The following is a 20594-nucleotide window of genomic DNA, read 5'->3' as shown; positions in this document are numbered from 1 at the left end:
AAAACGTCAGCTTTCCTGCTCCTCTGATGCTGCTTGGCCTGCTGTGTTCATCCAGCTCTGCACCTTATGTCCATCAGTTGTTGAGCAACTGAAATTTGATTAGAAGAGTGCAAATATCTGAGGGTTTTGGCACTGGAACTGATTAGAGATTGGGAGACTGAGGCCAAGGAGGGATTTACCACCTGGGATAAGAATTCTTTTAAAATCAAGGTGTTGCTGGACCAGCAGCCTATTCAATAAACTTGGGGTGATGGATGGTTGTGACTTGAGAGGTGAGATATATGAGCAACAGAATTTTGCATCAAACTAGAAAGGACAGACGAGCTGAGTCCTACCTCTCGTTCTGTGGTCTCGATATTGTGATCGCTGTGCTGGTGTAGAAGGGTGAAGGCAGTCTTTTCTCTCCCCTCTGCATCATGGATAACTGACTGAAATCAGAATCAGCTATGAGAAATTCATAATCTTGTGCTACCCAAGAGGTATTGACTACTTGGACAAGATACTGGAGGGTGCCTGTAAATCCTGATTGCAAAGTGATTTAATGAACACAGGGACAAAAGAGGTACCTTTAACCGTAAGCACGTAAGAAATGGCATGGCAAGAACACTCCCTATCGCCCTCCCCTCCCAACTGCGCTGATATGGTTTGTGGAGCTGGAGGAGCACAGCAGGTCTGACGCAGCATCTGCAGTCCTTTCTATTTGCTATCGATTTAAAAAAAACTGCGAAGCCTCTTCCAAGGATGCCCACCTTGAAGAAGTTTTCCTCCCTCCAAAGAGAACTGTGGGTCTCTCTCCCACTGCAACCCCCTGGTTATCTCCTCCACCCTGAAGCTCTTCGACCACATCCTGAAACAAACCCACTAAGACAGCCATGTCTCCTTTTTAATACCTGCCTACGCAGCCAGCAGGTTTCCCCCCCACCCACCCCTCCAAAAAGTCCCAATGAAGGGTCCAGACCCAAAACATCTGCTCCTCAGATGGTGTGTGACCTGCTTATCGACTGTGTGCTGATGTGGTTGCCGTTATTGCATTTAGAGTTCACCATCTGTCGTGGTGGGGTTCAAACTCATCCCCAGAATGTTAGCCTGGTATTTTGAATTACTAATTATTTAAAATTCATGGGCATGTGCTTCCTGTCCATATGGGTGTATTTCATGTTTGTTACATTCAATAGGACATTGTGTTATCACAGTTTCCTTTAAATTTGTGTCAACTGTCAGGGTGTTCGTTGCTGTAGCCATGTACGATAGCTTTCTGAAGTCTTACTCCCAGTTGTTGCTGACAACTTGCATATTAAAATGAAGCTTTACTTATTATTGACAAGCCAGCATCAACAGCTTGTAACCAATATATTCTTGTGTTTCTAGTTGCCGAATTTCTTTTTGAAGCCGCACGATTATGGGATGTACTCTCCAAATGTAGAATTCATCAGCCAGTTTCCAAGGATAAAAACAAGGTGTGTACCGGCTTGTTGAAAGATATGTAATGTGGGTATTATCGAAAACTATTGATCCTGCATGTCCTATTGCCTTTTAGCTGTCTTTTTAAAAATTATTAAATGAGATGGGTAACTAAGGGTGGGCAACACATCAGAAAGTAGTTGCAGAGATAGTAGGAACTGCCGATGCTGGAGAATCTGAGACAACAAGGTGTAGAGCTGGATGAACACAGCAGGCCGAGCAGGAAACCTAACGTTTCCGGTCTAGACCCTTCTTCAGAAATGGGGGAGGGAAAGGGGATTCTGAAATAAATAGGGAGAAAGGGGGAGGCGGATAGAAGACTGATAAAGGAGAAGATAGGTGGAGAGGAGACAGACAAGTCAAGGAGGTGGGGTTGGAGCCAGTGAAGGTGAGTGTAGGTGGGGAGTGAGGGAGGGGATAGGTCGGTCCAGAGAGGACGGACAGGTCAAGGAGGCGGGATGAGGCGAGTAGGTAGGAGATGGGGGTGGGGCTTGAGGTGGGAGGAGTGGATAGGTGGGAGGACAGGTTAGGGAGGCGGGTATGAGCTGGGCTGGTTTTGGGATGCGGATGGGGGAGGGGAGATTTTGAAGCTTATGAAGTCACATTGATACCATTGGGCTGCAAGTTTCCCAAGCGAAATGAGGTGCTGTTCCTGCAACCTTCGGGTGGCATCGTGGCACTGCAGGAGGCCCAGGATGGACATGTCATCCAAGGAGTGGGAGGGGGAGTTGAAATGGTTTGCGACTGGGAGGTGCAGTTGTTTGGTGCGAACCGAGCGTAGGCGTTCCACAAAGCGGTCCCCAAGCCTCCGCTTGGTTTTCCCAATGTAGAGGAGGCCACAAAGGGAACAGCGGATACAGTGATACCACATTAGCAGATGTGCAGGTGAACATCTGTTTGATGTGGAAGGTCTTCTTAGGGCCTGGGATGGGGGTGAGGGGGGAGGTGTAGGGGCAGTTGTAACACTTCCTGCTGATGGGGAGTGTGGAGCGGACAAGGGAGTCATGGAGAGAGTGGTTCCTCCGGAAAGCAGATAAGGGTGGGGAGGGAAAAATGTCTTTGGTAGTGGGGTCGGATTGCAGATGGCGGAAGTATCGGAGAATGATGCATTGGATCCGGAGGTTGGTGGGGTGGTACGTGAGGATGAGGGGGATTCTGTTTTGGTTATTATTGCGGGGAGGGGCTGTGAGGTATAAGATGCGGGAAATGCGAGAGACACGGTCGAGGGCATTTTCAGCCGCTGTGGAGGGGAAGTTGCGGTCCTTGAAAAACGAGGACATCTGCGATGTCTGGGAGCGGAATGCCTCATCTCAGAAGCAGAGGCAAAGGAATTGGGAATCGGGGACGGCTTTCTTTTTTTTTTGCAGGAGGGTGGGTGAGAGGAGGTGTACTCTGGGTAGCTGTGGGAGTAGGTAGGCTTGAAATGGATATCGGTTTCCAGGTGGTTGCCAGAGATGGAAACAGAGGTCCAGGAAGAGGAGAGAGAGGTATTGGAGATGGTCCAGGTGAAGTTAAGGTTGGGGTGGAAGGTGTTAGTGAAGTGGATGAACTGTTCGAGCTCCTCGTGGGAGCACAAGGCAGCGCCGATACTGTCATCGATGTAATGGAGGAAGAGGTGGGGGGTAGGGCCAGTGTAGCTTTGGAGGAGGGGTTGTTCCACGTATCCTACAATACCATGTCTCGACTGTGTCTCTCGCATTTCCTGCAACTCATCCCACACACCCCCTCCCCGCAATAATAACCAAAACAGAATCCCCCTCGTCCTCACGTACCACCCCACCAACCTCCGGATCCAACACATCATCCTCCGACACTTCCGCCATCTGCAATCCGACCCCACCACCAAAGACATTTTTCCCTCCCCACCCTTATCTGCTTTCCAGAGGGACCAATCTCTCCTTGACTCCCTTGTCCGCTCCACACTCCCCACCAGCAGGAAGTGCTACACCTGCCCCTACACCTCCCCCCTCACCTCCATCCCAGGCCCTAAGAAGACCTTCCACATCAAACAGATGTTCACCTGCACATCTGCTAATGTGGTATACTGTATCCGCTGTTCCCGTTGTGGCCTCCTCTGCATCGGGGAAACCAAGTGGAGGCTTGGGGACCGCTTTGTGGAACACCGCTCGATTTGCACCAAACAACTGCACCTCCCAGTCATGAACCATTTCAACTCCCCCTCCCACTCCTTGGACGACATGTCCATCCTGGGCCTCGTGCACTGCCACAACGATGCCACCCGAAGGTTGCAGGAACAGAACCTCATATTTTGCATGGGAACCCTGCAGCCCAATGGTATCAATGTGGACTTCACAAGCTTCAAAATCTCCCCTCCCCCGACCGCATCCCAAAACCAGCCCAGCTCACACCCGCCTCCCTAACCTGTCCTCCCACCTATCCCCTCCTCCCACCTCAGGCCCCACTCCCATCTCCTACCTACTAACCTCAACCCACCTCCTTGACCTGTCCGTCCTCCCTGGACAGACCCATCCCCTCCCTAACTCCCCACCTACACTCCCCTTTACTGTCTCCAACCCCACCTCTTTGACCTGTCTGTCTCCTCTCCACCCATCTTCTCCTTTATCCATCTTCTATCCGCCTCCCCCTCTCTCCCTATTTATTTCAGAATCCCCTTTCCCTCCCCCATTTCTGAAGAAGGGCCCGGACACGAAACGTCAGCCTTCCTGCTCCTCTGATGCTGCTTGGCCTGCTGTGTTCATCCAGCTCTACACCTTGTTATCTCAGATTCTCCAGCATCTGCAGTTCTTCCCTCTAGTCTGTTTGTTTCAAGGCTGTAACTATGGTCACTGCGGTTATTACCGTAAGTACTTAGCTGTGGCTCTTGTATTTTTCAAACATTAAAGGCGAACTCATTGACTTGCTGTTGCATGTTCAGTCATCTAGGTGATGGGTCATGAATATCAGCGCCTGAAAAATCTGACCTCTCCCATTGGGTAGTTGCAGCTTATCTCCACCTAGTGGTAGTCATGTGCAGCTGCAGACATGGCTGAATGCTTGAAACTGTTCATATGAAATTGCACCAACATCATCCTCTGAAGGGTATTGATGCCCAAAGGAAGCATTGTAATTGTAATATAGGATCATAGTTTAAAGCAATTATGTCTCTTATACCGGAATTCCCTGCAATGTCCCTGTAGCTTCAGGTGCGCTTCACCTGACAAAGGAGCAGCTTTCCGAGAGCTTTTGATTTCAAATAAACGTGTTGGACTGTAACCTGGTGTTGTGTGACTTATGGCCTTGTGGCTTCCAGTTCAACATTCGAGGCCTTGGAGGCTTCACACCTTTTTAAGTTTCAAGGGACTGACCTGGAATTCTTTGAATTATTTGACCTTTTGTGGTTGACTGTATTGAATCAACATGAGCAGTTACACTACCTCTGGGAGTGTATTGTAAGATGCTGTGGTCATTCTGAAAAAGACAGATTAACTGTCTTTACAAGATAATTAGACAGTCATGATAGATGGCAGCAATTCAAGAAGGGGACTGTGTAGTTTAAGTAAACACTCTGCTTTCTACCGTGACTTTCCAGGCGCGGTACTATTGCAAGGCATGTTTTGTGGCATGTTTATCTCCATCCAGTTGTCAACTTGTCCCTTGTGTGAGACCTTCAGAATGACCAAGGATAAGTACCAAGGGAAGTAATGTGCACACTATGGAACTTATCCCTCTTCTAGTGTTTTCATTACATCTTTTGATTGCCTGCTGCTTTCATTTTTATTCCCTTTAGAAAAGGTAGACCACAACAAAACGAATTTAGGCACCACAAAGGAGAAGACTAAATAAATTCTAACTTGTCTACTGTGGTCTTGTGATCTATTAATCCAATCCTAGTTCTTCGAAAGAGACTATAATCCCCACCAGAATATTAAAATGACTTAGCTGGCTTTGTTTCCACTGCTTTATCTGAGACTGCATGGCTCGTATAAATTCTTTGTATTTTTGATGTCACAAAGTTCTTCTACATAATTAGTCATTACCCACCATTAGTTGTTTTTTATTGTTCTCTCTCAAAAAGTAGCTTTGCTCTATGGGCTGTTGGGATCAGAGTTTGGCATTATCCCTATCCTTTGGAGAAAGAAAAGAAGGATGTTTGTGGTTGCCACCCTTCTTTACGTAGCTTCTACACCAGTAAAAACAAAGACCAGGGAGCATAGTGTCAGGATAAGGGGTTGGCCATTTACAAGGGACAAGAGAAGGTTTTTCACCCTCTTTCATCTTTGGCATTCTCTATCCCAGAGGCATGTGTGTAGTGAATCACTTGTTATTTTCAAGCCTGGTATAAATTCCTGAGGGGATCAAGAGTTATGGGAAGTGGGTGAGACAGTAGAGTCGAAGGAGATTATTGTGTTGAATAATTGAGCAAGTTTGAGAGGCAGAATAACCAATTCCCCCTAAGTTTATAATTTGCTCATATTTACTCTGCTTTGTCGCTTATCTCCAAGGGGTCGTACCACCTATCAGGCAGTTGTGACGTTGCTTCGATTTATTGCATGGAATTACTGTGCGGACGTTCACATGGAGGTTATGAAAATGACACAGCATCCTGAGAACTGGACCATCCAAGTACGCTGGAGAATTACAGGACTCCCGCTCCATGTTTTGATATTGAAATTTTACAAGAAAGACAAGACTGAACTCTATAGGTGAGATTATGGGCTGCAGCTGCCTAATATTCACTGGGGGAGTTGGTTGCAGTGCGTCCTTTGGCTCCAGCATTTAAAAGAATTTTAGACCTGTCACAAGAGAATTCAGAACAAACAAAAACAAATTGCTAGAGAAACTTGGCATGTGTGTCAGCCTCTGAAGAGAAAACAGAGGGTCACTCGATTCAAAATATTAACTGTTTTATTTCTGCAAATGCTGTTGGATCCACTCAGTTTCTTCGACACTTTTTGTTTCAGACCATAGAATCCCTATGGAAATGGGCCCTTCGGCCCAACAAGTTCCACTGACCCTCCGAAGAGCATCTCACCACATCCTGTAACCCTGCATTTCCCATGGCTAACACACCTCATCTACACATCCCTGAACACGATGGGCAATTTAGCATGGCCAGTCCGCCTGACCCCACGTCTTTGGACTGTGGGAGGAAACTGGAAACCCTCGTAGACACGGAGAATGTGTGGAATTTGCACAGACAGTCGCCCGAAGAATTGAACCTATCTCCAGCATCTGCAGTTATTTGTTTTATGCTAGAGCATTTGGTCATGGTTTGAAATGATCCCAGGATCCTTATTTAGTGTCAGGGCAAACTGTGGACTAACTGGCAATGATCTGTTAGTGGCCGCTTAAAAACATGCAAGGATTCAAATTTTAGTAGAGTTGTTGAGGATATCTTCACTTGGGCGATAAGGCAAAGCTAGGATCTACGAAGATAATACGATTGTTAAGATGTTTGCTGTCGAATTCAAGAGCAATGTCTCTTTATTGTGGTGTGAATGTGGAAATTGCTACCATGAGTTGTAGTTGGAATAATCAGCGATGCACATATGAAGAAGCTAGTTAAGTAAACTGGGGAGTCAAAAACAGAAGAATCTGTTGATCAAATTGGACAAAGGAATGGGCAGAGGCTGCTGTAGTGCAGTGGCTGTTTTTGGACCAAATGACCAGTTTGTGAGCTGTAAATTAACATAATTTGAGTCATGAGAATTTTAGTACAGCATCCATTATCACTTGTGTTAATGGCTGAGTGCATCACTCACCCTCTGGTTCCATACAGTATTGATTCCCAAACTTTTAAGTTTCAGCCAAGTTCCTGGTGTAACAAAGGATAGGTCTGGCCATATTTGACTGTGCTGTACCATCTATCCGTTGCGAAGAGGATCAGTTACTAAAACACCTTTGATCATGTGTCCATCAGACAACAGTCAGTGTGTAATATGCTTAAGAACTTGTGGATAAAAGAGAAAAACCATAGAAATGGTATAGCACAAAGGTGGCCATTTGACCCATCTTGTCTATCTGACCCAAAGACACCCAGGTGCCCTTCCAACTTGGGCAGCAAATACCAGACACCCAGCAACAGCTGGGTAAAAAGTTTTCTCCTCCTGTCTGTCTCTACCCCCCAGCCCCTCCATCTGTCCTCACAGCTACAGTTCTTCAGCCCTGGCAACATTTTAGTAAATCTTTTCTGCACCATCTCCAGAGCAATTAAATCCTTTCTGTAATGTGGTGACCAGATGTGCACAATATACTCCAGTTGTGGCCTCACCGGCGTCTGATAGTTTCATCATTGTATCTCTACTTGTGTATTCTATACCTCTGCTAATGAGGGTATGCCTCCTTTACAACCTTAGCTACCTATTCTGCTGTCTTTAAAGATGTACTTGCACATCAAGATCTCTTACTCCATCAACCCCTCTCATATATTCCCACTTTTATTGTGGATTCCCTAAATCCCTTGCCTCACACTTACCAGAGTTGAACTCCATCTGCCAGTTTCCTCCACCACCCATCTATATCATTTTGGAGATTACAGCTGTCCACCATGCAGCCAATTTTTTTGTTGGCAGATTTCCCAATTGTGCCCCCTGCATTCAAGTAAAAGTCATTCATGTATAAAACAAACAGGGGTCCCAACACCGAGCCCTGCGGAACACACCACTTGAAAGTGCTTTACAATTGTAAGGGCAACCATTGACCATTACCTTCTTGTTTCCTGTTACTAAACCAATTCTGCACATTACCCTGTATCCCATGGGCTTTATGTTTTTAACCAGCCTGCCATGTGGGACCTTGTCAAATGCCTTACCAAAACCCATATAGACAACATCCACTGCAATACCCTCCTCAATCTTCCTTGTCACTTCCTCAAAGAATTCAATCAAATGTGTAAGGCATGATCTTCCCTTAACAAATCCATGCTAACTATCCCATGCCTTTTGAAGTGACAGTTTATCCAATCTCTCAGGATTGGTTCTAGCAATTTAACCATGCTATATCTTGTCTAAAGTCATTTAACAGCATCTCTCCGCTCCAGAACTTAGAAATGAGCACCAGTTGGCTGGTGGTGAGAAGATCCCTTCTTTTCAGATCTTTCTTCTATGTTCAGAGTTTCACTCTTGCCACACACAACCTATGAGACAGCTGTGGTGAGGAAGGTATTGTTTTCTGTGTATGGAATCTACCCTTATAAAGAAAGTTTGGAGAGAGATGCAGTTGTCAAGGTTCATCCCAAGCAGCTCTGGGACACAGGTCCCTGCTCTATGGGCTGTTCCCATTGACACAAACTGAGTTAAATGACAGCTGTGCCTGGATGTGAAAATGATCAAAATGGTGAAAGACACTCTTTGAAATTTGGTGGACTTTGAGTGCAAAAAAAATGTCCTCCAAGTGTTGTAGACTTGCATGTTCCAAGGTCCAGGACTATTTTGTGGGTCTTACTAAAACTTTGAATAACAATATAGCAGCACATGTCGAAGTCTTTTCAACCACTGTACTGGGGGGCTAGAGAACGTAGAGCACCTTTGTCTGTGTACCTTACAAAGAATCTACCTTGTAAACCAAGAGTATTAAAAACGTTTTGAGGTACATTAGTGTAGCATGGTGTGTCGAGGAATTGTTTTGTACTTCCTGTAACTTAATTTGAATTGTTTTTACTCTCGGGCAGCATACCTGACACGGATTGCACCCTATAGATATCTAGTCTGCTGAATCTGAGACAAATTGAATTTTGTGGCAAATTCTGTAACATTCAAGTTGAAGTAGCTTAATAATAGTTTTACAAATTTTATGAACATAATTTTGCGAAAAACATACAGGCAACAAATGTCGGCCTTACCATGATGCGCTCACCCCATTGAAAGGATAAAGATTTTTTGAAAATAAAGTAACTGATTCCTGTTAGTGTGTGAACGCTGTTGAAGCTATGCAGCTATTCCATGATTTGCTTCAAAGTTAATATGCGTATTGCTTTTCTTTCCTTCCCAATGCTGCAGAACCTATGATGCATATTCCACATTTTATTTGGGACCTGATGGACTTATTCATCGACACAAGGTCGACAAGGTCAGTTTCTGAGAGTAGTTGTCCTGAGTATTACTAGACGTGTTCTGTTCTTCCAGAGGAATCCTAGAGCTGGAATTTCTTTGCACCTAAGCTTACAAAGCAGGAAAGTCTTCTGGAAGAAAAGAGTCATAGCCTCTTATGTGGTCAAGCTATCTGCACTTCTGTGCTAATTTTGTAGCTTTACTTTTTTTGGTCGTGAATTACAATTTGTGGGGAGTCCCATAAAGTGCACGTAAAAGGTGATCATCCAAAAGTCAAACTGGGAATTTGGTGCAGGTCTTTTTACCCAGAGTGGTTAAAAATATGGGACTACTCACAACATGAGGCATATAGTATAGATACGTTTAAGGGGAATCTGTAAAAGCACATGAAGGAAAAAGTAATAGAAGGTAATAGTTATTGAGGTTAGATGAAGAGGGGTGAAAACAGAGCGGTGTGTTGAATCAACAATGGCACAGACAATTTGGGCTGAATGGCTGTTTGTATACAGTCTATTCTTCGCGAATGGGTGGTTTAGGGATATAAGGAAGAATGACCACTTGTCTTCCCCTCTTCCTCCCAAAACCTAACATTAAATTTGTGAGCACATTACAATGGAGAGGGGCTAAGACTATTTCAAATTCCATCTCTTGTCTTTTGCGGCTGAAGGGATCTTTGCAAAGCTTCAGTACGAAATCTGATTTTGGGTATGGTTGTCATGTTGAATGTCCTATAGTAGCAACCAAGTGCAGTTCATTGTACCCAGTAGTGAGGCAGTGTTCAAACGATGGACTTTGCCCCAAACCTTTAGAGAACAGGAGGTCATGCGTTGAAACTGACTGCTCCTTTTCTCCATGTCTGCTCCCTTAAGGCAGTGGGCCATCCCTCATCTCTATGCAGTATCCACATAGCCATGACATCCTGCACCCTCAAAAGTCAATCGTCCATTTTTTGCAATTCATGAGATGTGAGTTGTCTTGGGTAGATCAGCATTTATTACTGATTCCTGTTGACCCTTGAGGGAGGTGGTGAGAGCAGCCTCTTGTTTTAATCTGTAGGTGAATGCCATTCTGTTTGACTTCTTCCACACTTTCTTTTCAGCAGTTCCACAGCAGACAAGCTGGAGTGAAACAATTGAGGATTGCAATTTCCATTATTGCACCAGCAGCTTCTATTGGCGGCCAGTACAAGTGGTTGTCACGCTGCCTCTCAGCTTGGCTCAGTTCCAATCAGAAGTCATTGGAGGGTTGCAGGTCTTAGAAACTCGTTTTCCTCAAAAGGCAGTGGAAGCAGTCTGAACATTTTTCAGGCACAGATGGTTTGATTCTTGATAAGCAAGAGTGAAATGTTATCACATGAGGGGGCATTAGCTCAGCCATGATACTAAGGGACTGTCTGGCCTATTCCTGCTCCCAGTTCATATGTTGGAACCTTGAACCTGTCCTAAGCTGACACTCGAGTGCAGCACTCCCAGATATCTGTAGTGCTGAGAAATCACAAATTCTAGTGCAGGTGCAGAGATGCTATTCAACTGAAAAGTAATTTATCCAGTTATTCACTTCATAGCTGCTCATGGCATCTCTCGGTGATAAAAGGGCAAGACATTTGCTTCCATATTTCCTAACAATAGTTATTTGTACACTGGAGTGAAGTCGTTCAAATATAGTTAAAAAACAGCAATAAAACCAAAAACACCTAAAAATGAAAAATAATAAATTAAAATGTAAAAACAAATTTTTGCTAAAACCGTAAATTGATGAATATAAAAAAGTTAAACAAAGGAATTCTTCTAAATTTTTTAAAATTGGCTTTATATTGTGCCTGTGCATGCACAGTCTTGGGGAAAAAAGTTGGTGGTGAACATGTGCGGTTGGCTTGATCATAGGATTGGTGTCAGCAGGCATGAAGTTTTTCTCAAATGAATGAATTGGTAATTACATCCATTTCTCAACTTAACACATTATAGGAGGGACGTGATAGCACTGGAGAGGGCGCAGAGGAGATTTTCCAGGATGTTGCTTGTGCTGAAGCATTTCAATTACTAAGAGAACTTGGATAGACACGAGTTGTTTACCTTAGAGCAGAGGAGACTGAGGAGGGGAAGTGATAGGGGTGTATAAAATTCAGGGCTATAGAGTGTGGATAGGAAGAAACATTTCCCTTTGATAGAAGGATTAATGACCAGAGGACATAGACTAAGGTAAGGGGTGGCAGGTTTAGAGGAGGTGTGGAGAAACATTTTTAACCTGGAAAGTGGTAGCAATTTCGAACTTGCTGCCGGTAGGTTCGGTAGAGGCAGAAATGTTCATAAAATTGAAGAAGTGTTTAGGTCCTTCTTTGGGGCAGCAAGGTGGCTGCCTCACAGCACCAGGGATCTGGGTTCGATTCTAGCCTCAAGGCAACTGTCTGTGTGGAGTTTGCACGTTTCTTCTCGTGGTCTGCGTGAGTTTCCTCTCTGACCGAAGATGTGCAGGTTGGGTGGATTGGCCATGCTTAATCGCCCCATAGTGCCCAGGGATGTGCAGGCTAGGTGGGTTAGCCGTGGGAAATGCAGGGTTACAGGGATGGGGCTGAGTGGCCTGCTTCCAGACTCTATGGATTCTATGAACCAGTTTTCTAACCGTGATGCTGGTGTGACCTATTTTCGTTGATTTCTCTCCCGGCTTTTTCTATGCCCACAGATGATGCCAACCCAACCCCCACTTACCAAGGTGAAGACGCTGCTTGTCGGGGCACTGGTTGCCCTTGGATTGGAAGAACACCGCCCGGCGTTGAATCTGCTGCTTGCTCAGTCTGCTGGCAAAGTGGGGGAGAAGCACTGCTGAGAGCGCCAAAGAGGGAGGGGTGGGGGGAGGGTTTTACGCTGTCAGGAACACACATGCCGAGTTTGCTCGCTCGCCTGCTGGCAGTTGCTGCGCCTTGCACATATCCAGGTTCCTTCAGTCGTCGCATGTCTTGATGCATTTGGAAACCCCACCCACTTGCGCCCCTCTGTTTCGCTCCCTTTGAACTGCTTTTGCACTGTACATAAAGTGGTGGAGAGAATGCAGCATTAGGCTGCCTGGAGAGTACATACTGTCAGGTGAGCCATGTGTAAAATAGTATGACCATGGTACATTGTGTCTCTTAATTTCCGTCCGAATGATTGTGAACTCTAGTAGAGTAAGGCATCAGTGGGTTGAATTTTCTTTGTTGTTGGGAGCATATTTCTAGTTGTCCAGATGACCATATCAAAAATGTCGGGTTTGTTCTGTTCCTCGGGCTGTTGGATTTCCTGGAATGCATGAGGGACAAAGTGTGTGGCCTTCCCAGAGCCTATTCATGGCTCCCCCCATCACCTAACTTTGCAGATAGAAAAAAAATCAATGGGATTCGATGGAGGGCTTGCGGAGCAGGAGCGGGAGGTGGGTTTGGGGAAGGTAGAGGGTGGAGAACTGGGGTGTGGAATGCTGCATTTCCTCTTGATTGCTTTTGCCACGGCCCCAGCTGCAGCAGGCGGAAAACTTGCCTCACTGAATCTGAATTCTGCTTCCTCCCATCCGCAATTCGCCTGCAGTCTCTGCTGCATTCTGGTTCATATTGGAAAATAAACCCGATGCAAAGGCAAATTATTGCAGATGCTAGAGATCTAGACAAGCAAGACATACTCAGTGGTTCAGGTGGCATTTAGAGGGAGAGCACTTGACCCTTCAGCTCAGTGGCCTTTTATCAGGGAGGAAGACTTTTTTATTGTTCCTGGGTATTCTTGATTGCCTGGGGTAGAAGAGGATAAACATTCCTGCCTGTAAAGAAGCCAGTTTGTGATTCTCCATCAGCTTTCTCTCTCTGTCTTTGTCTTCCCAAAGATGCTGCTTGACCTGCTGAGTATTTCCAGAATTTTCTCTAATTGTCCCTTTAATTACATGACTGCATTGAGGGGTACTATTATGAGAATAGAAGAAGCACACAGATTCATTGCTTAGTAATTTCTTAATGGGCAGCAATCCTTGTTTTTATTTTTCACTTATTCATATCACTGAATGGATCAGTTTGGTTTAGTTGTGGTCCCAGCCTTTGAACATGTAACCTCAGCCTGATACTGCAGCGTAATTTACTGAGAATATTGCTTCATTAATGTTGGTTAAATTGCACGTTCTAGTTCAGGTGGCTGTCAAAGACCCTGAGAGACTGGGAAGGCTCCCTGAATTGAAAAACAAAAATTGATCATTCATTTCATTACTGTTAGTGGAATCCCATTGTGTGCAAATTTGCAAGTGTATGAGCAACACTTGTTGCACTTAGGATTTTAGCCATAGATTCAAATTCCATTAGAGACAGGCAGGAGCTGAGGCCCCCAGAGCATTATTGAGACAATACTGTTATTGGAGAGTGCAAGGACCTTTTGGGTACAATGTTAAACAAAGGTCTATCTGTCCACTTGGGTAGGTCCTGTCATGTCACTGAGAAGAGAAGCATGGGGGTTCTCCTTGCTGTTCTTAGGGAGTGTTTTTTTTTTCCCCTCGTCTGATTGCACTGAACAAATTATCTGGCTGCACTCTATCTTTATTTTAAAGATTTTGCTGTGCCCAAATTGGCTGCCAGCTTTCCATACATTGAAGCATTATCCATGGGCAGTTAAAGCACTTCGTGTTGTCCTGAGGATGTAAAAGTTGCATCTTCTACTTCTCAGCCACACTTGCACTTCCATTTGATTTTGTCCGTTGGGGTTGTCGTTTGTTCTTGGACTGCTTTATGAAAGGGATGGGTTTTGCTTAATGCAGTGCTGTGGGGGATTTGAGAATATACAGCATAATTGAACCTTTTTAATGTAGACCTAATTTAAAATTCTAGTAGAAGATAAGGCAAAATTGAGCAAATGTCCACTATGTATATGCTGCAATATGTTCCAGTGTTTCAACACTATTCAGCCGTGCTGTCTTAGCGGTGTTCAGGAGCTGATTCCTTGTCAACCAGAGATGAGAGGTTTAATTGTTTAATTAAAAAACCCCCACTGTTTTCTTAAATATCACAGCAGCTCGATGTTTGTCTGAAACAGAATCATCTTAGGCCATGATACTTTTCACTCTGTCCTGTCAATTCTGTACTGACAGTGTGGCCTTGACTGAATCTGTAATCTGTCTTCAGAATGTTGACTGAACTGATTCTGTGCACCAGAAAGTAAATAACATGTAAGTGTCTTGGCAAAAAAAAATTGTTGCCATTTGGAATAGAGCAAGCAAGTTATTTTCCTCCCTTTTCCACATCAAAGTACTTTAGCCAATTTGACAAGGAACAAAACTTCTATATCTAAATAGTTAACAGATTTGTTTAAGAAGAATTGCTCCTGAGGTCCTAGTGTGTTACTGACTGGGAAGCTAGTCTCTGTAGTCTTCCTGATGCAAACCCACAGCTGGGTCAGAGAGAAATCCTGCAACTTTTTCTTGAAGGTGTCACCTACTTGGCTGTATGGCTTTCAGTGAGTTGAACTGGGTGGTGATAATGATGGGAATATTTGATAGCAATGAGGGAGTGTTAAGGACATCATAGCTGAAGCTACCTGACAAATTATTCACTTTACACTGTTTCCAACTGTTGGCTTCAGAGCTGAGGCCCTACCATATACCATTGGCGGTGAATGGGAGTGTGTGTTATGGTTGACAATTAACCCCTTCCCTTCCCCACTCCCCAAGCTAGTCCAGAAACGTGGAGGCTTAACATACCTCATCTTGTACATCCAGTTGAGATTAGCTAACAGCTCAGTAAGATTTGTCCTTAATTGTGTTCAAGTATTTGTCTACTAGACATAAATGGATAAATTGTGTTTTTGTTGACCACTTATGGCTGTGTTTTTTTCCTATATACATGTTTCTTGAGAGCTGATCTGAATATATAAAAGAATATATTGGAGGGAGCGCAAGGTGTGAATTACCTTGGAGGAACCGATTTAGATATTGGCCTTAAACATGTTTTACTCTGCCTAAATGCTAATTGCTAAGTTGGCAATTCTGTCCAGTGTTGATCCTAATGGGCTATCTTTCTGTGAGGAAAAGTGCATGGCTTTTGTCTTGATGTCTGTTTCTGTGCTGGGATTAGGTTGATTATGGGCAATTGGATGAAGTATATTCATGCACTGTATTCCTGAGCAAAGAACACTTCATTAATTTATCATTTTGGCTGGAATGGTGGGTGGTGGCTTCCATTTGAACACTCCTGATGTTTTGCAATTCTCTTCCTGTAGCTGCATTCTAACCGTAATTGGATCCTTTATAGGAAAGGGTGAGGCAGTATTTATCTCTGCCTCAAACATCCAACTATTTACTTGGCTGCTGAATGCATTATCTAAAAGAGTATTTCAGAATTACAAGGTCGCAAAATATTTCTGTTTACGCCTGTCGCTTTGTTGCGGTTGAACTGAATTTCACTTAATTTCTGTGCTAGCGTTTCTTTTAAAAAAAATCTACTTCCTTCTAGTTACATGCCTTGACTCTCAACCAGACTGAATTGAATCCCTTAAGCTCGAATCCCTTGCCAAGTTTAGATGGAATTGAAAATTACAAATGTGAAGTGGCTTTCAATGTTCCCTGAAGCCGAATAAAAGCATTAAGACAGTAGGCAGTGTCACTAGTCTTTTCTTGCTGAGTGAGTACTCCCAATTGTCATTAAGTTGAATTGATACACAACTGTTGGATTTTATAGGCTATCTATTGTTTGTTGAACATTTTCTACTTTGTGGGTCTGTGCAGAATACACAGTTCCTGTGCATTCTCAGGAATCGCTGTGGAAATCTTGTTTCCCTTGCCTCCCATCTGTTTAATCTCAGTGATATAGAGTGAGGTGCCTGTACTGATCAGACCTGAGGGACTCTTTGTTGTAGTTATAAAAATCTTTTTCACTGCTTAGAGCTTGATTGATCAAGAGCCTTACGGTAGAGGAATCATGCTCCCTATATTAATCATAATGGCTTAGAGTTTGCAGTTGTAATGATAGCAAACCTGTGGACATTTACCCTTGTTACTAAAACTGACAGCTGTTTCTAGAGACCCCGTATGGACAGAATAATGTGGAAATTCAGAAGTTACTGTCAATGATTTTACACTTCCTCCCAGGCTGTGCAGTTTAAGTCTCACCCAGACTAAAATCAAGGAAAAAAAAAACTTGCAATGTGTCTCTTTATACTACTAGTCTTGTTTAAAAAATACCCTTGGTGTTACTGAGTTTCTAATGGCCTATGAAGTTCATAATTACACTTGAACTGTTTCGTTAAATCTGAAAATAATACTATTTGTGACGTGTAAAATTTATCCATTATGATTTTAAAAAATCAAATAATCAGTTTCTATCTTGACCTCACGATCAGTTGCTGTACAAATAATTGATCAAAATGAACAACCTAGTGCATATTGCTTACTGGTTTGCTGTCTGTGAATAATTCAGTTTGCTTGGCTGATTACTTTGGTTTGGCTCCAGGTTCACAGTGATATTGGGAAAAGGGAAATCTGCTGTCCGCACATTGTGAGATTTTTGTGAGCAGCCGCTTTTAAAATCAGCGGCAAGGAGAGTCTCTGCACCCATGATCGTTAAAACAGGCCATTGAAACCCCAGTGGAGGGAGTAGTGCATTTGCAGCAGGGGTTTCAGTAAAACAATTAATTTCAATGATTAAAGATAGTTGTTTTGAATTTTTTAAAACCTTTGATCTGACACTGTTTATTGAGTTCTCCTTTGGTGGCTAATTTTCACCCAACTGCATTTGTGTTTTCTCGAGAACGTGCAAAGACTGTCGGCTTGTTTTTGCATTTCCTCAGGTATGTGAATGGGCTCATGCCCTGTCAATTATTTTCTCTGAATCTGCTAACTTTGGTTTTGTGCAGGATGCTGGTATTCTCGCGTTTTTTTTTTCCTATAATTGGTTAATTTTAGCCACTCATTCCCATTGCTATTTCTCTCCAGCTCTGCTGATCCCTGGACCTTGTGCTTAGTGCATTTCTGCCAGTGCAACAACATCCTGGTCATCTGTGTCTCCAGTATCCTCTCTCTGATTTAAGCACTTAACCATGGCAAAGTTGTTTTTCATAGGAGCTCACAGATTTATGTTGGTGTAGTAGCTTCCCATATTGAGCTGTACCCAAGGTTGGTTTTCTGCCGAAACTAAATGGACCAATGTTGAGGTAACTCCACTGTCTAATCATTATGAAGTAGATACAGGATTGGATGTAGCTGTCATTTGCAGAGGACTATTATTGTCCGCCACCTAATGTGTCTGTGAATCTCTGGCATTGTTTGCAATTGCTGCAATCATTTATACAGATGATGCTTTCACAGTGGTGGTGGTTGGGTAGGTAGTGAAATCCAGTATGGTGTACAACACTGCAGAAGCCAAGTCTGGATGATGTGGCTTCAGAGCTCAACTTGAAGATGCTGGTATTCCCAAGAGTTCATGGTTTTTCCTATATTGGTTAATTTTGGCCATTCATTCCCATTGCTATTTCTGTCCAGCTCTGCTGACCACCTACTGGAATACATTCTCCAGAAATCACCTCTCCCTTCAAAAGCTGTTTTGCTGTTAGGAACGTCAAGTGGAGGGAGGTCATAGCAATTTTACAATGGTGTTGCTACTGGTGACCAGAGCATTAATTCTCTCCTGTATTGTGGAGGGTTTTGCTGACCAGGCTAGCATCAATTGCCCAGTTGCCTATAAAGTGGAGGTGACGAGCCCCTGTTGTGAAACACTGTGGATTACATGGCGAAGGTGCTGCCACAATGGTGGCACTGAGGTCCATTTTTAGTGGGGAAAAGGGATATTGTCCTGATAATTTCAAAGACTGGCTGACAAAATACCATTCAAGACAGTTTCCAGTAGCACTTGAAGTAACAAAAGAAAATGCAGGCTTGTCACCAAAACAAAGACAGGTTCTTGTTTCATTGCTAGACTCCTGCTTAGAACTGAGTCATTGAAGGGCAAGCCCCAGAAAGTAATGCAACCTTTCCCTTGAATGAGGCTGGAAGGCTTTGGCCAGTGCTTTACTATTTGGGCCGGATTTCTCCTGTTTGCTGGAGGACTGAAAGTGCAAAAATTATCTGAAAAGTACAAAGAACATGTTTTATGAACCTGCTGTGTTGGAAAAGCTAGATTTTTTTGATTAAGATTGGTTAAAATAATCATATGTGAAATTAATCTGAAGTGGTCAGTGCTGAAGAACTGTTGTCACTTGCTCTCGTTCAGAATTCCAATTCAGAATTTAAAAAAAGGATTTCGGCTTTAATCTGAAATCAGTAAAACCATGCTGGAAATGCTAAGTAGGTCTGCTAGCATCTCTAAAGAAGGAAACAACTGATGTTTCAGGTTAGTGACCTGTCATGACTTTAGCTTGTTGGATTGGCACCGTGCACTTAACCCACTGCTTCACTTTAGATACCAAACAAAAGAGTCACTGATCTTCAGCAATATGTCACGTCTGTGGGGCTTGGCATTGTGACTCACGTAGATCAAAGCCTGGAGACTAAAGTTTGGAAAAGTAAATTTTTTAGGAAAGAAAATGGCAAACAGAAGAAATTTGAACTGAATAGGAAAGCACTGGCCAAAGCCGTCCAGGTTCTTACAAGGAAAAAGGTTGCATGACTTTCTATTGTCTGCCTGACAATAGGGTACTATTGATGTCAGTAGAGCTGTTGTGGAGGAGGTAGAAGTTGCTCAGCTCCAAAGCTGTATAGAGCTGCTCACGCTGGAATTCATGCTTATTTATCAGAAAGCAAATATGGAATACTTGATTTGATTTTGATTTGAATGATTTGTTGTCGCGTGTATTCGATGTAAAAATACAGTGAAAAGTGTGTACCTTTGCCGTACATAGGTGGCGCCATTCACATTAACTTAATAAGATAAGCAAAAGATAACTTGAGAGAGTTCAACTTTCCACTGCCATAGCCCCACTCGGGGCTTTCCAGCCCTTTTCATACCTCCGCCACAGTCCGTCTCGGCAGCCTCACTGGCCCGCGCATTCAGCTCCTGCCACATGGTTCCCAGTCGTGACTCAGCTCCTTCCCGACTCCTTGGGTAGTTAAAAGGGGTCGGGAGAGACCGAATCTCTACCTCTGTAGTAAGAAGAGAGGGCAGATTAAAGGACAGAGAAAGAGAACTGGCGAGCAGAATGGAGCTCTGAATGGAATAACTTACCCTGCCTTATCACATGTTCAATCAAAGTCTGTGTCTCCACATGTTGAGTGGCGCATGGTTTCCTCTCCTGGTGAATAAAGCCTCACAGCCTTGGGTAGGGTGGTACCTGTTGCCTCTATGGACAAAAATTAGCTGTGTTCTGCATGGATGCATGCTTTGTTACTGTTGTGAACTGATTATGGCCTTCTCTGTAATTATAAACTGTATATAGTTCTACATAATATTTAAGAAAATAAAACTAATAACAAATTTCTGACTTAATCTCTGCTTTCCTTTCGTTCATTATTGCGTGAAGGTGGTGGTAATGTCACTGGATTAGTAATCTAAAGGCCCAGATTAATCCTGTTGGCATATAGGTTCAAATTCCACTAGTGGAATTTACATTCCATTAATCTAAACTATAAAACCCATTCCATCTACTGGTGACCATGAAACGATTATCAGTAGTTGATAGAGGTCTACAAAATTTGAGAGGCATAGATAGAGTGGATAGTCTGAGGCTTTTTCCCAGAGTGGAAATGTCAACTACAAGAGGGCACAGGTTCAGGGTGAGTGGGGAAAATCCACGGAGAAGTGCAGGGAAATTTTTTCACAGGGTTGTGGGTGCCTGGAAAGCTTTGCCGGTGGAAGTGGTTGTAACCCTAACCCTAACCCTAACCCTATCGCAGGCACATTAAGAACATTTTAAGGAGTATCTCGTTAGTCAGATGAACGGAGGCAAACAGAGGGATAGAAACCACACGTGCGCAGTAAGTAGCAGGGCCAAATGAGGAGTAGAATTGGCATAGGCCTGGTGGGCTGAAGGGTCTGTTCCTGTGCTTTACTGTATTGTATTGTACTAATTGTTGTAAAACCCATCTGGGGCACGTCTTTCCTTTAGGAAATGTCTTAATGCCTGCCTTACACTTTTATTTTGAAAGGTTATGTTTTAGCCTATCTTCTTAGTATATCTTGAAGGGGTTTGCTCTGATCCA

General features: G+C 43.7%; 1 protein-coding gene across 1 annotated transcript; it reads left to right on the top strand.

The window, feature by feature from the left end:
• The first annotated feature begins 1350 nt into the window (after positions 1-1350).
• On the top strand, positions 1351-19881 carry c35h6orf136 (chromosome 35 C6orf136 homolog). The gene is made up of 4 exons (XM_048616657.1): positions 1351-1457; positions 5925-6125; positions 9420-9489; positions 12150-19881. Exons 1-4 carry the CDS (start codon positions 1405-1407, stop codon positions 12291-12293), a joined length of 468 nt encoding a protein of 155 aa, XP_048472614.1. The 5' UTR covers positions 1351-1404; the 3' UTR covers positions 12294-19881.
• Positions 19882-20594: the final 713 nt, after the last annotated feature.

The sequence above is a fragment of the Rhincodon typus genome, chromosome 35 (assembly GCF_021869965.1).
Source record: "Rhincodon typus isolate 14 chromosome 35, sRhiTyp1.1, whole genome shotgun sequence".
Lineage (NCBI taxonomy): Eukaryota > Metazoa > Chordata > Chondrichthyes > Orectolobiformes > Rhincodontidae > Rhincodon > Rhincodon typus.
This window is presented reverse-complemented; position numbering and strand designations above follow the sequence as displayed.

Bases quoted from the DNA above. Each gene is read 5' to 3' on its own strand.
- c35h6orf136 (XM_048616657.1), top strand. From the start codon at position 1,405: ATGTACTCTCCAAATGTAGAATTCATCAGCCAGTTTCCAAGGATAAAA. The intron at 6,126-9,419 runs GTGAGATTATGG...CCAATGCTGCAG, and splicing joins GACAAGACTGAACTCTATAG to AACCTATGATGCATATTCCA. The intron at 9,490-12,149 runs GTCAGTTTCTGA...CTATGCCCACAG, and splicing joins ATCGACACAAGGTCGACAAG to ATGATGCCAACCCAACCCCC.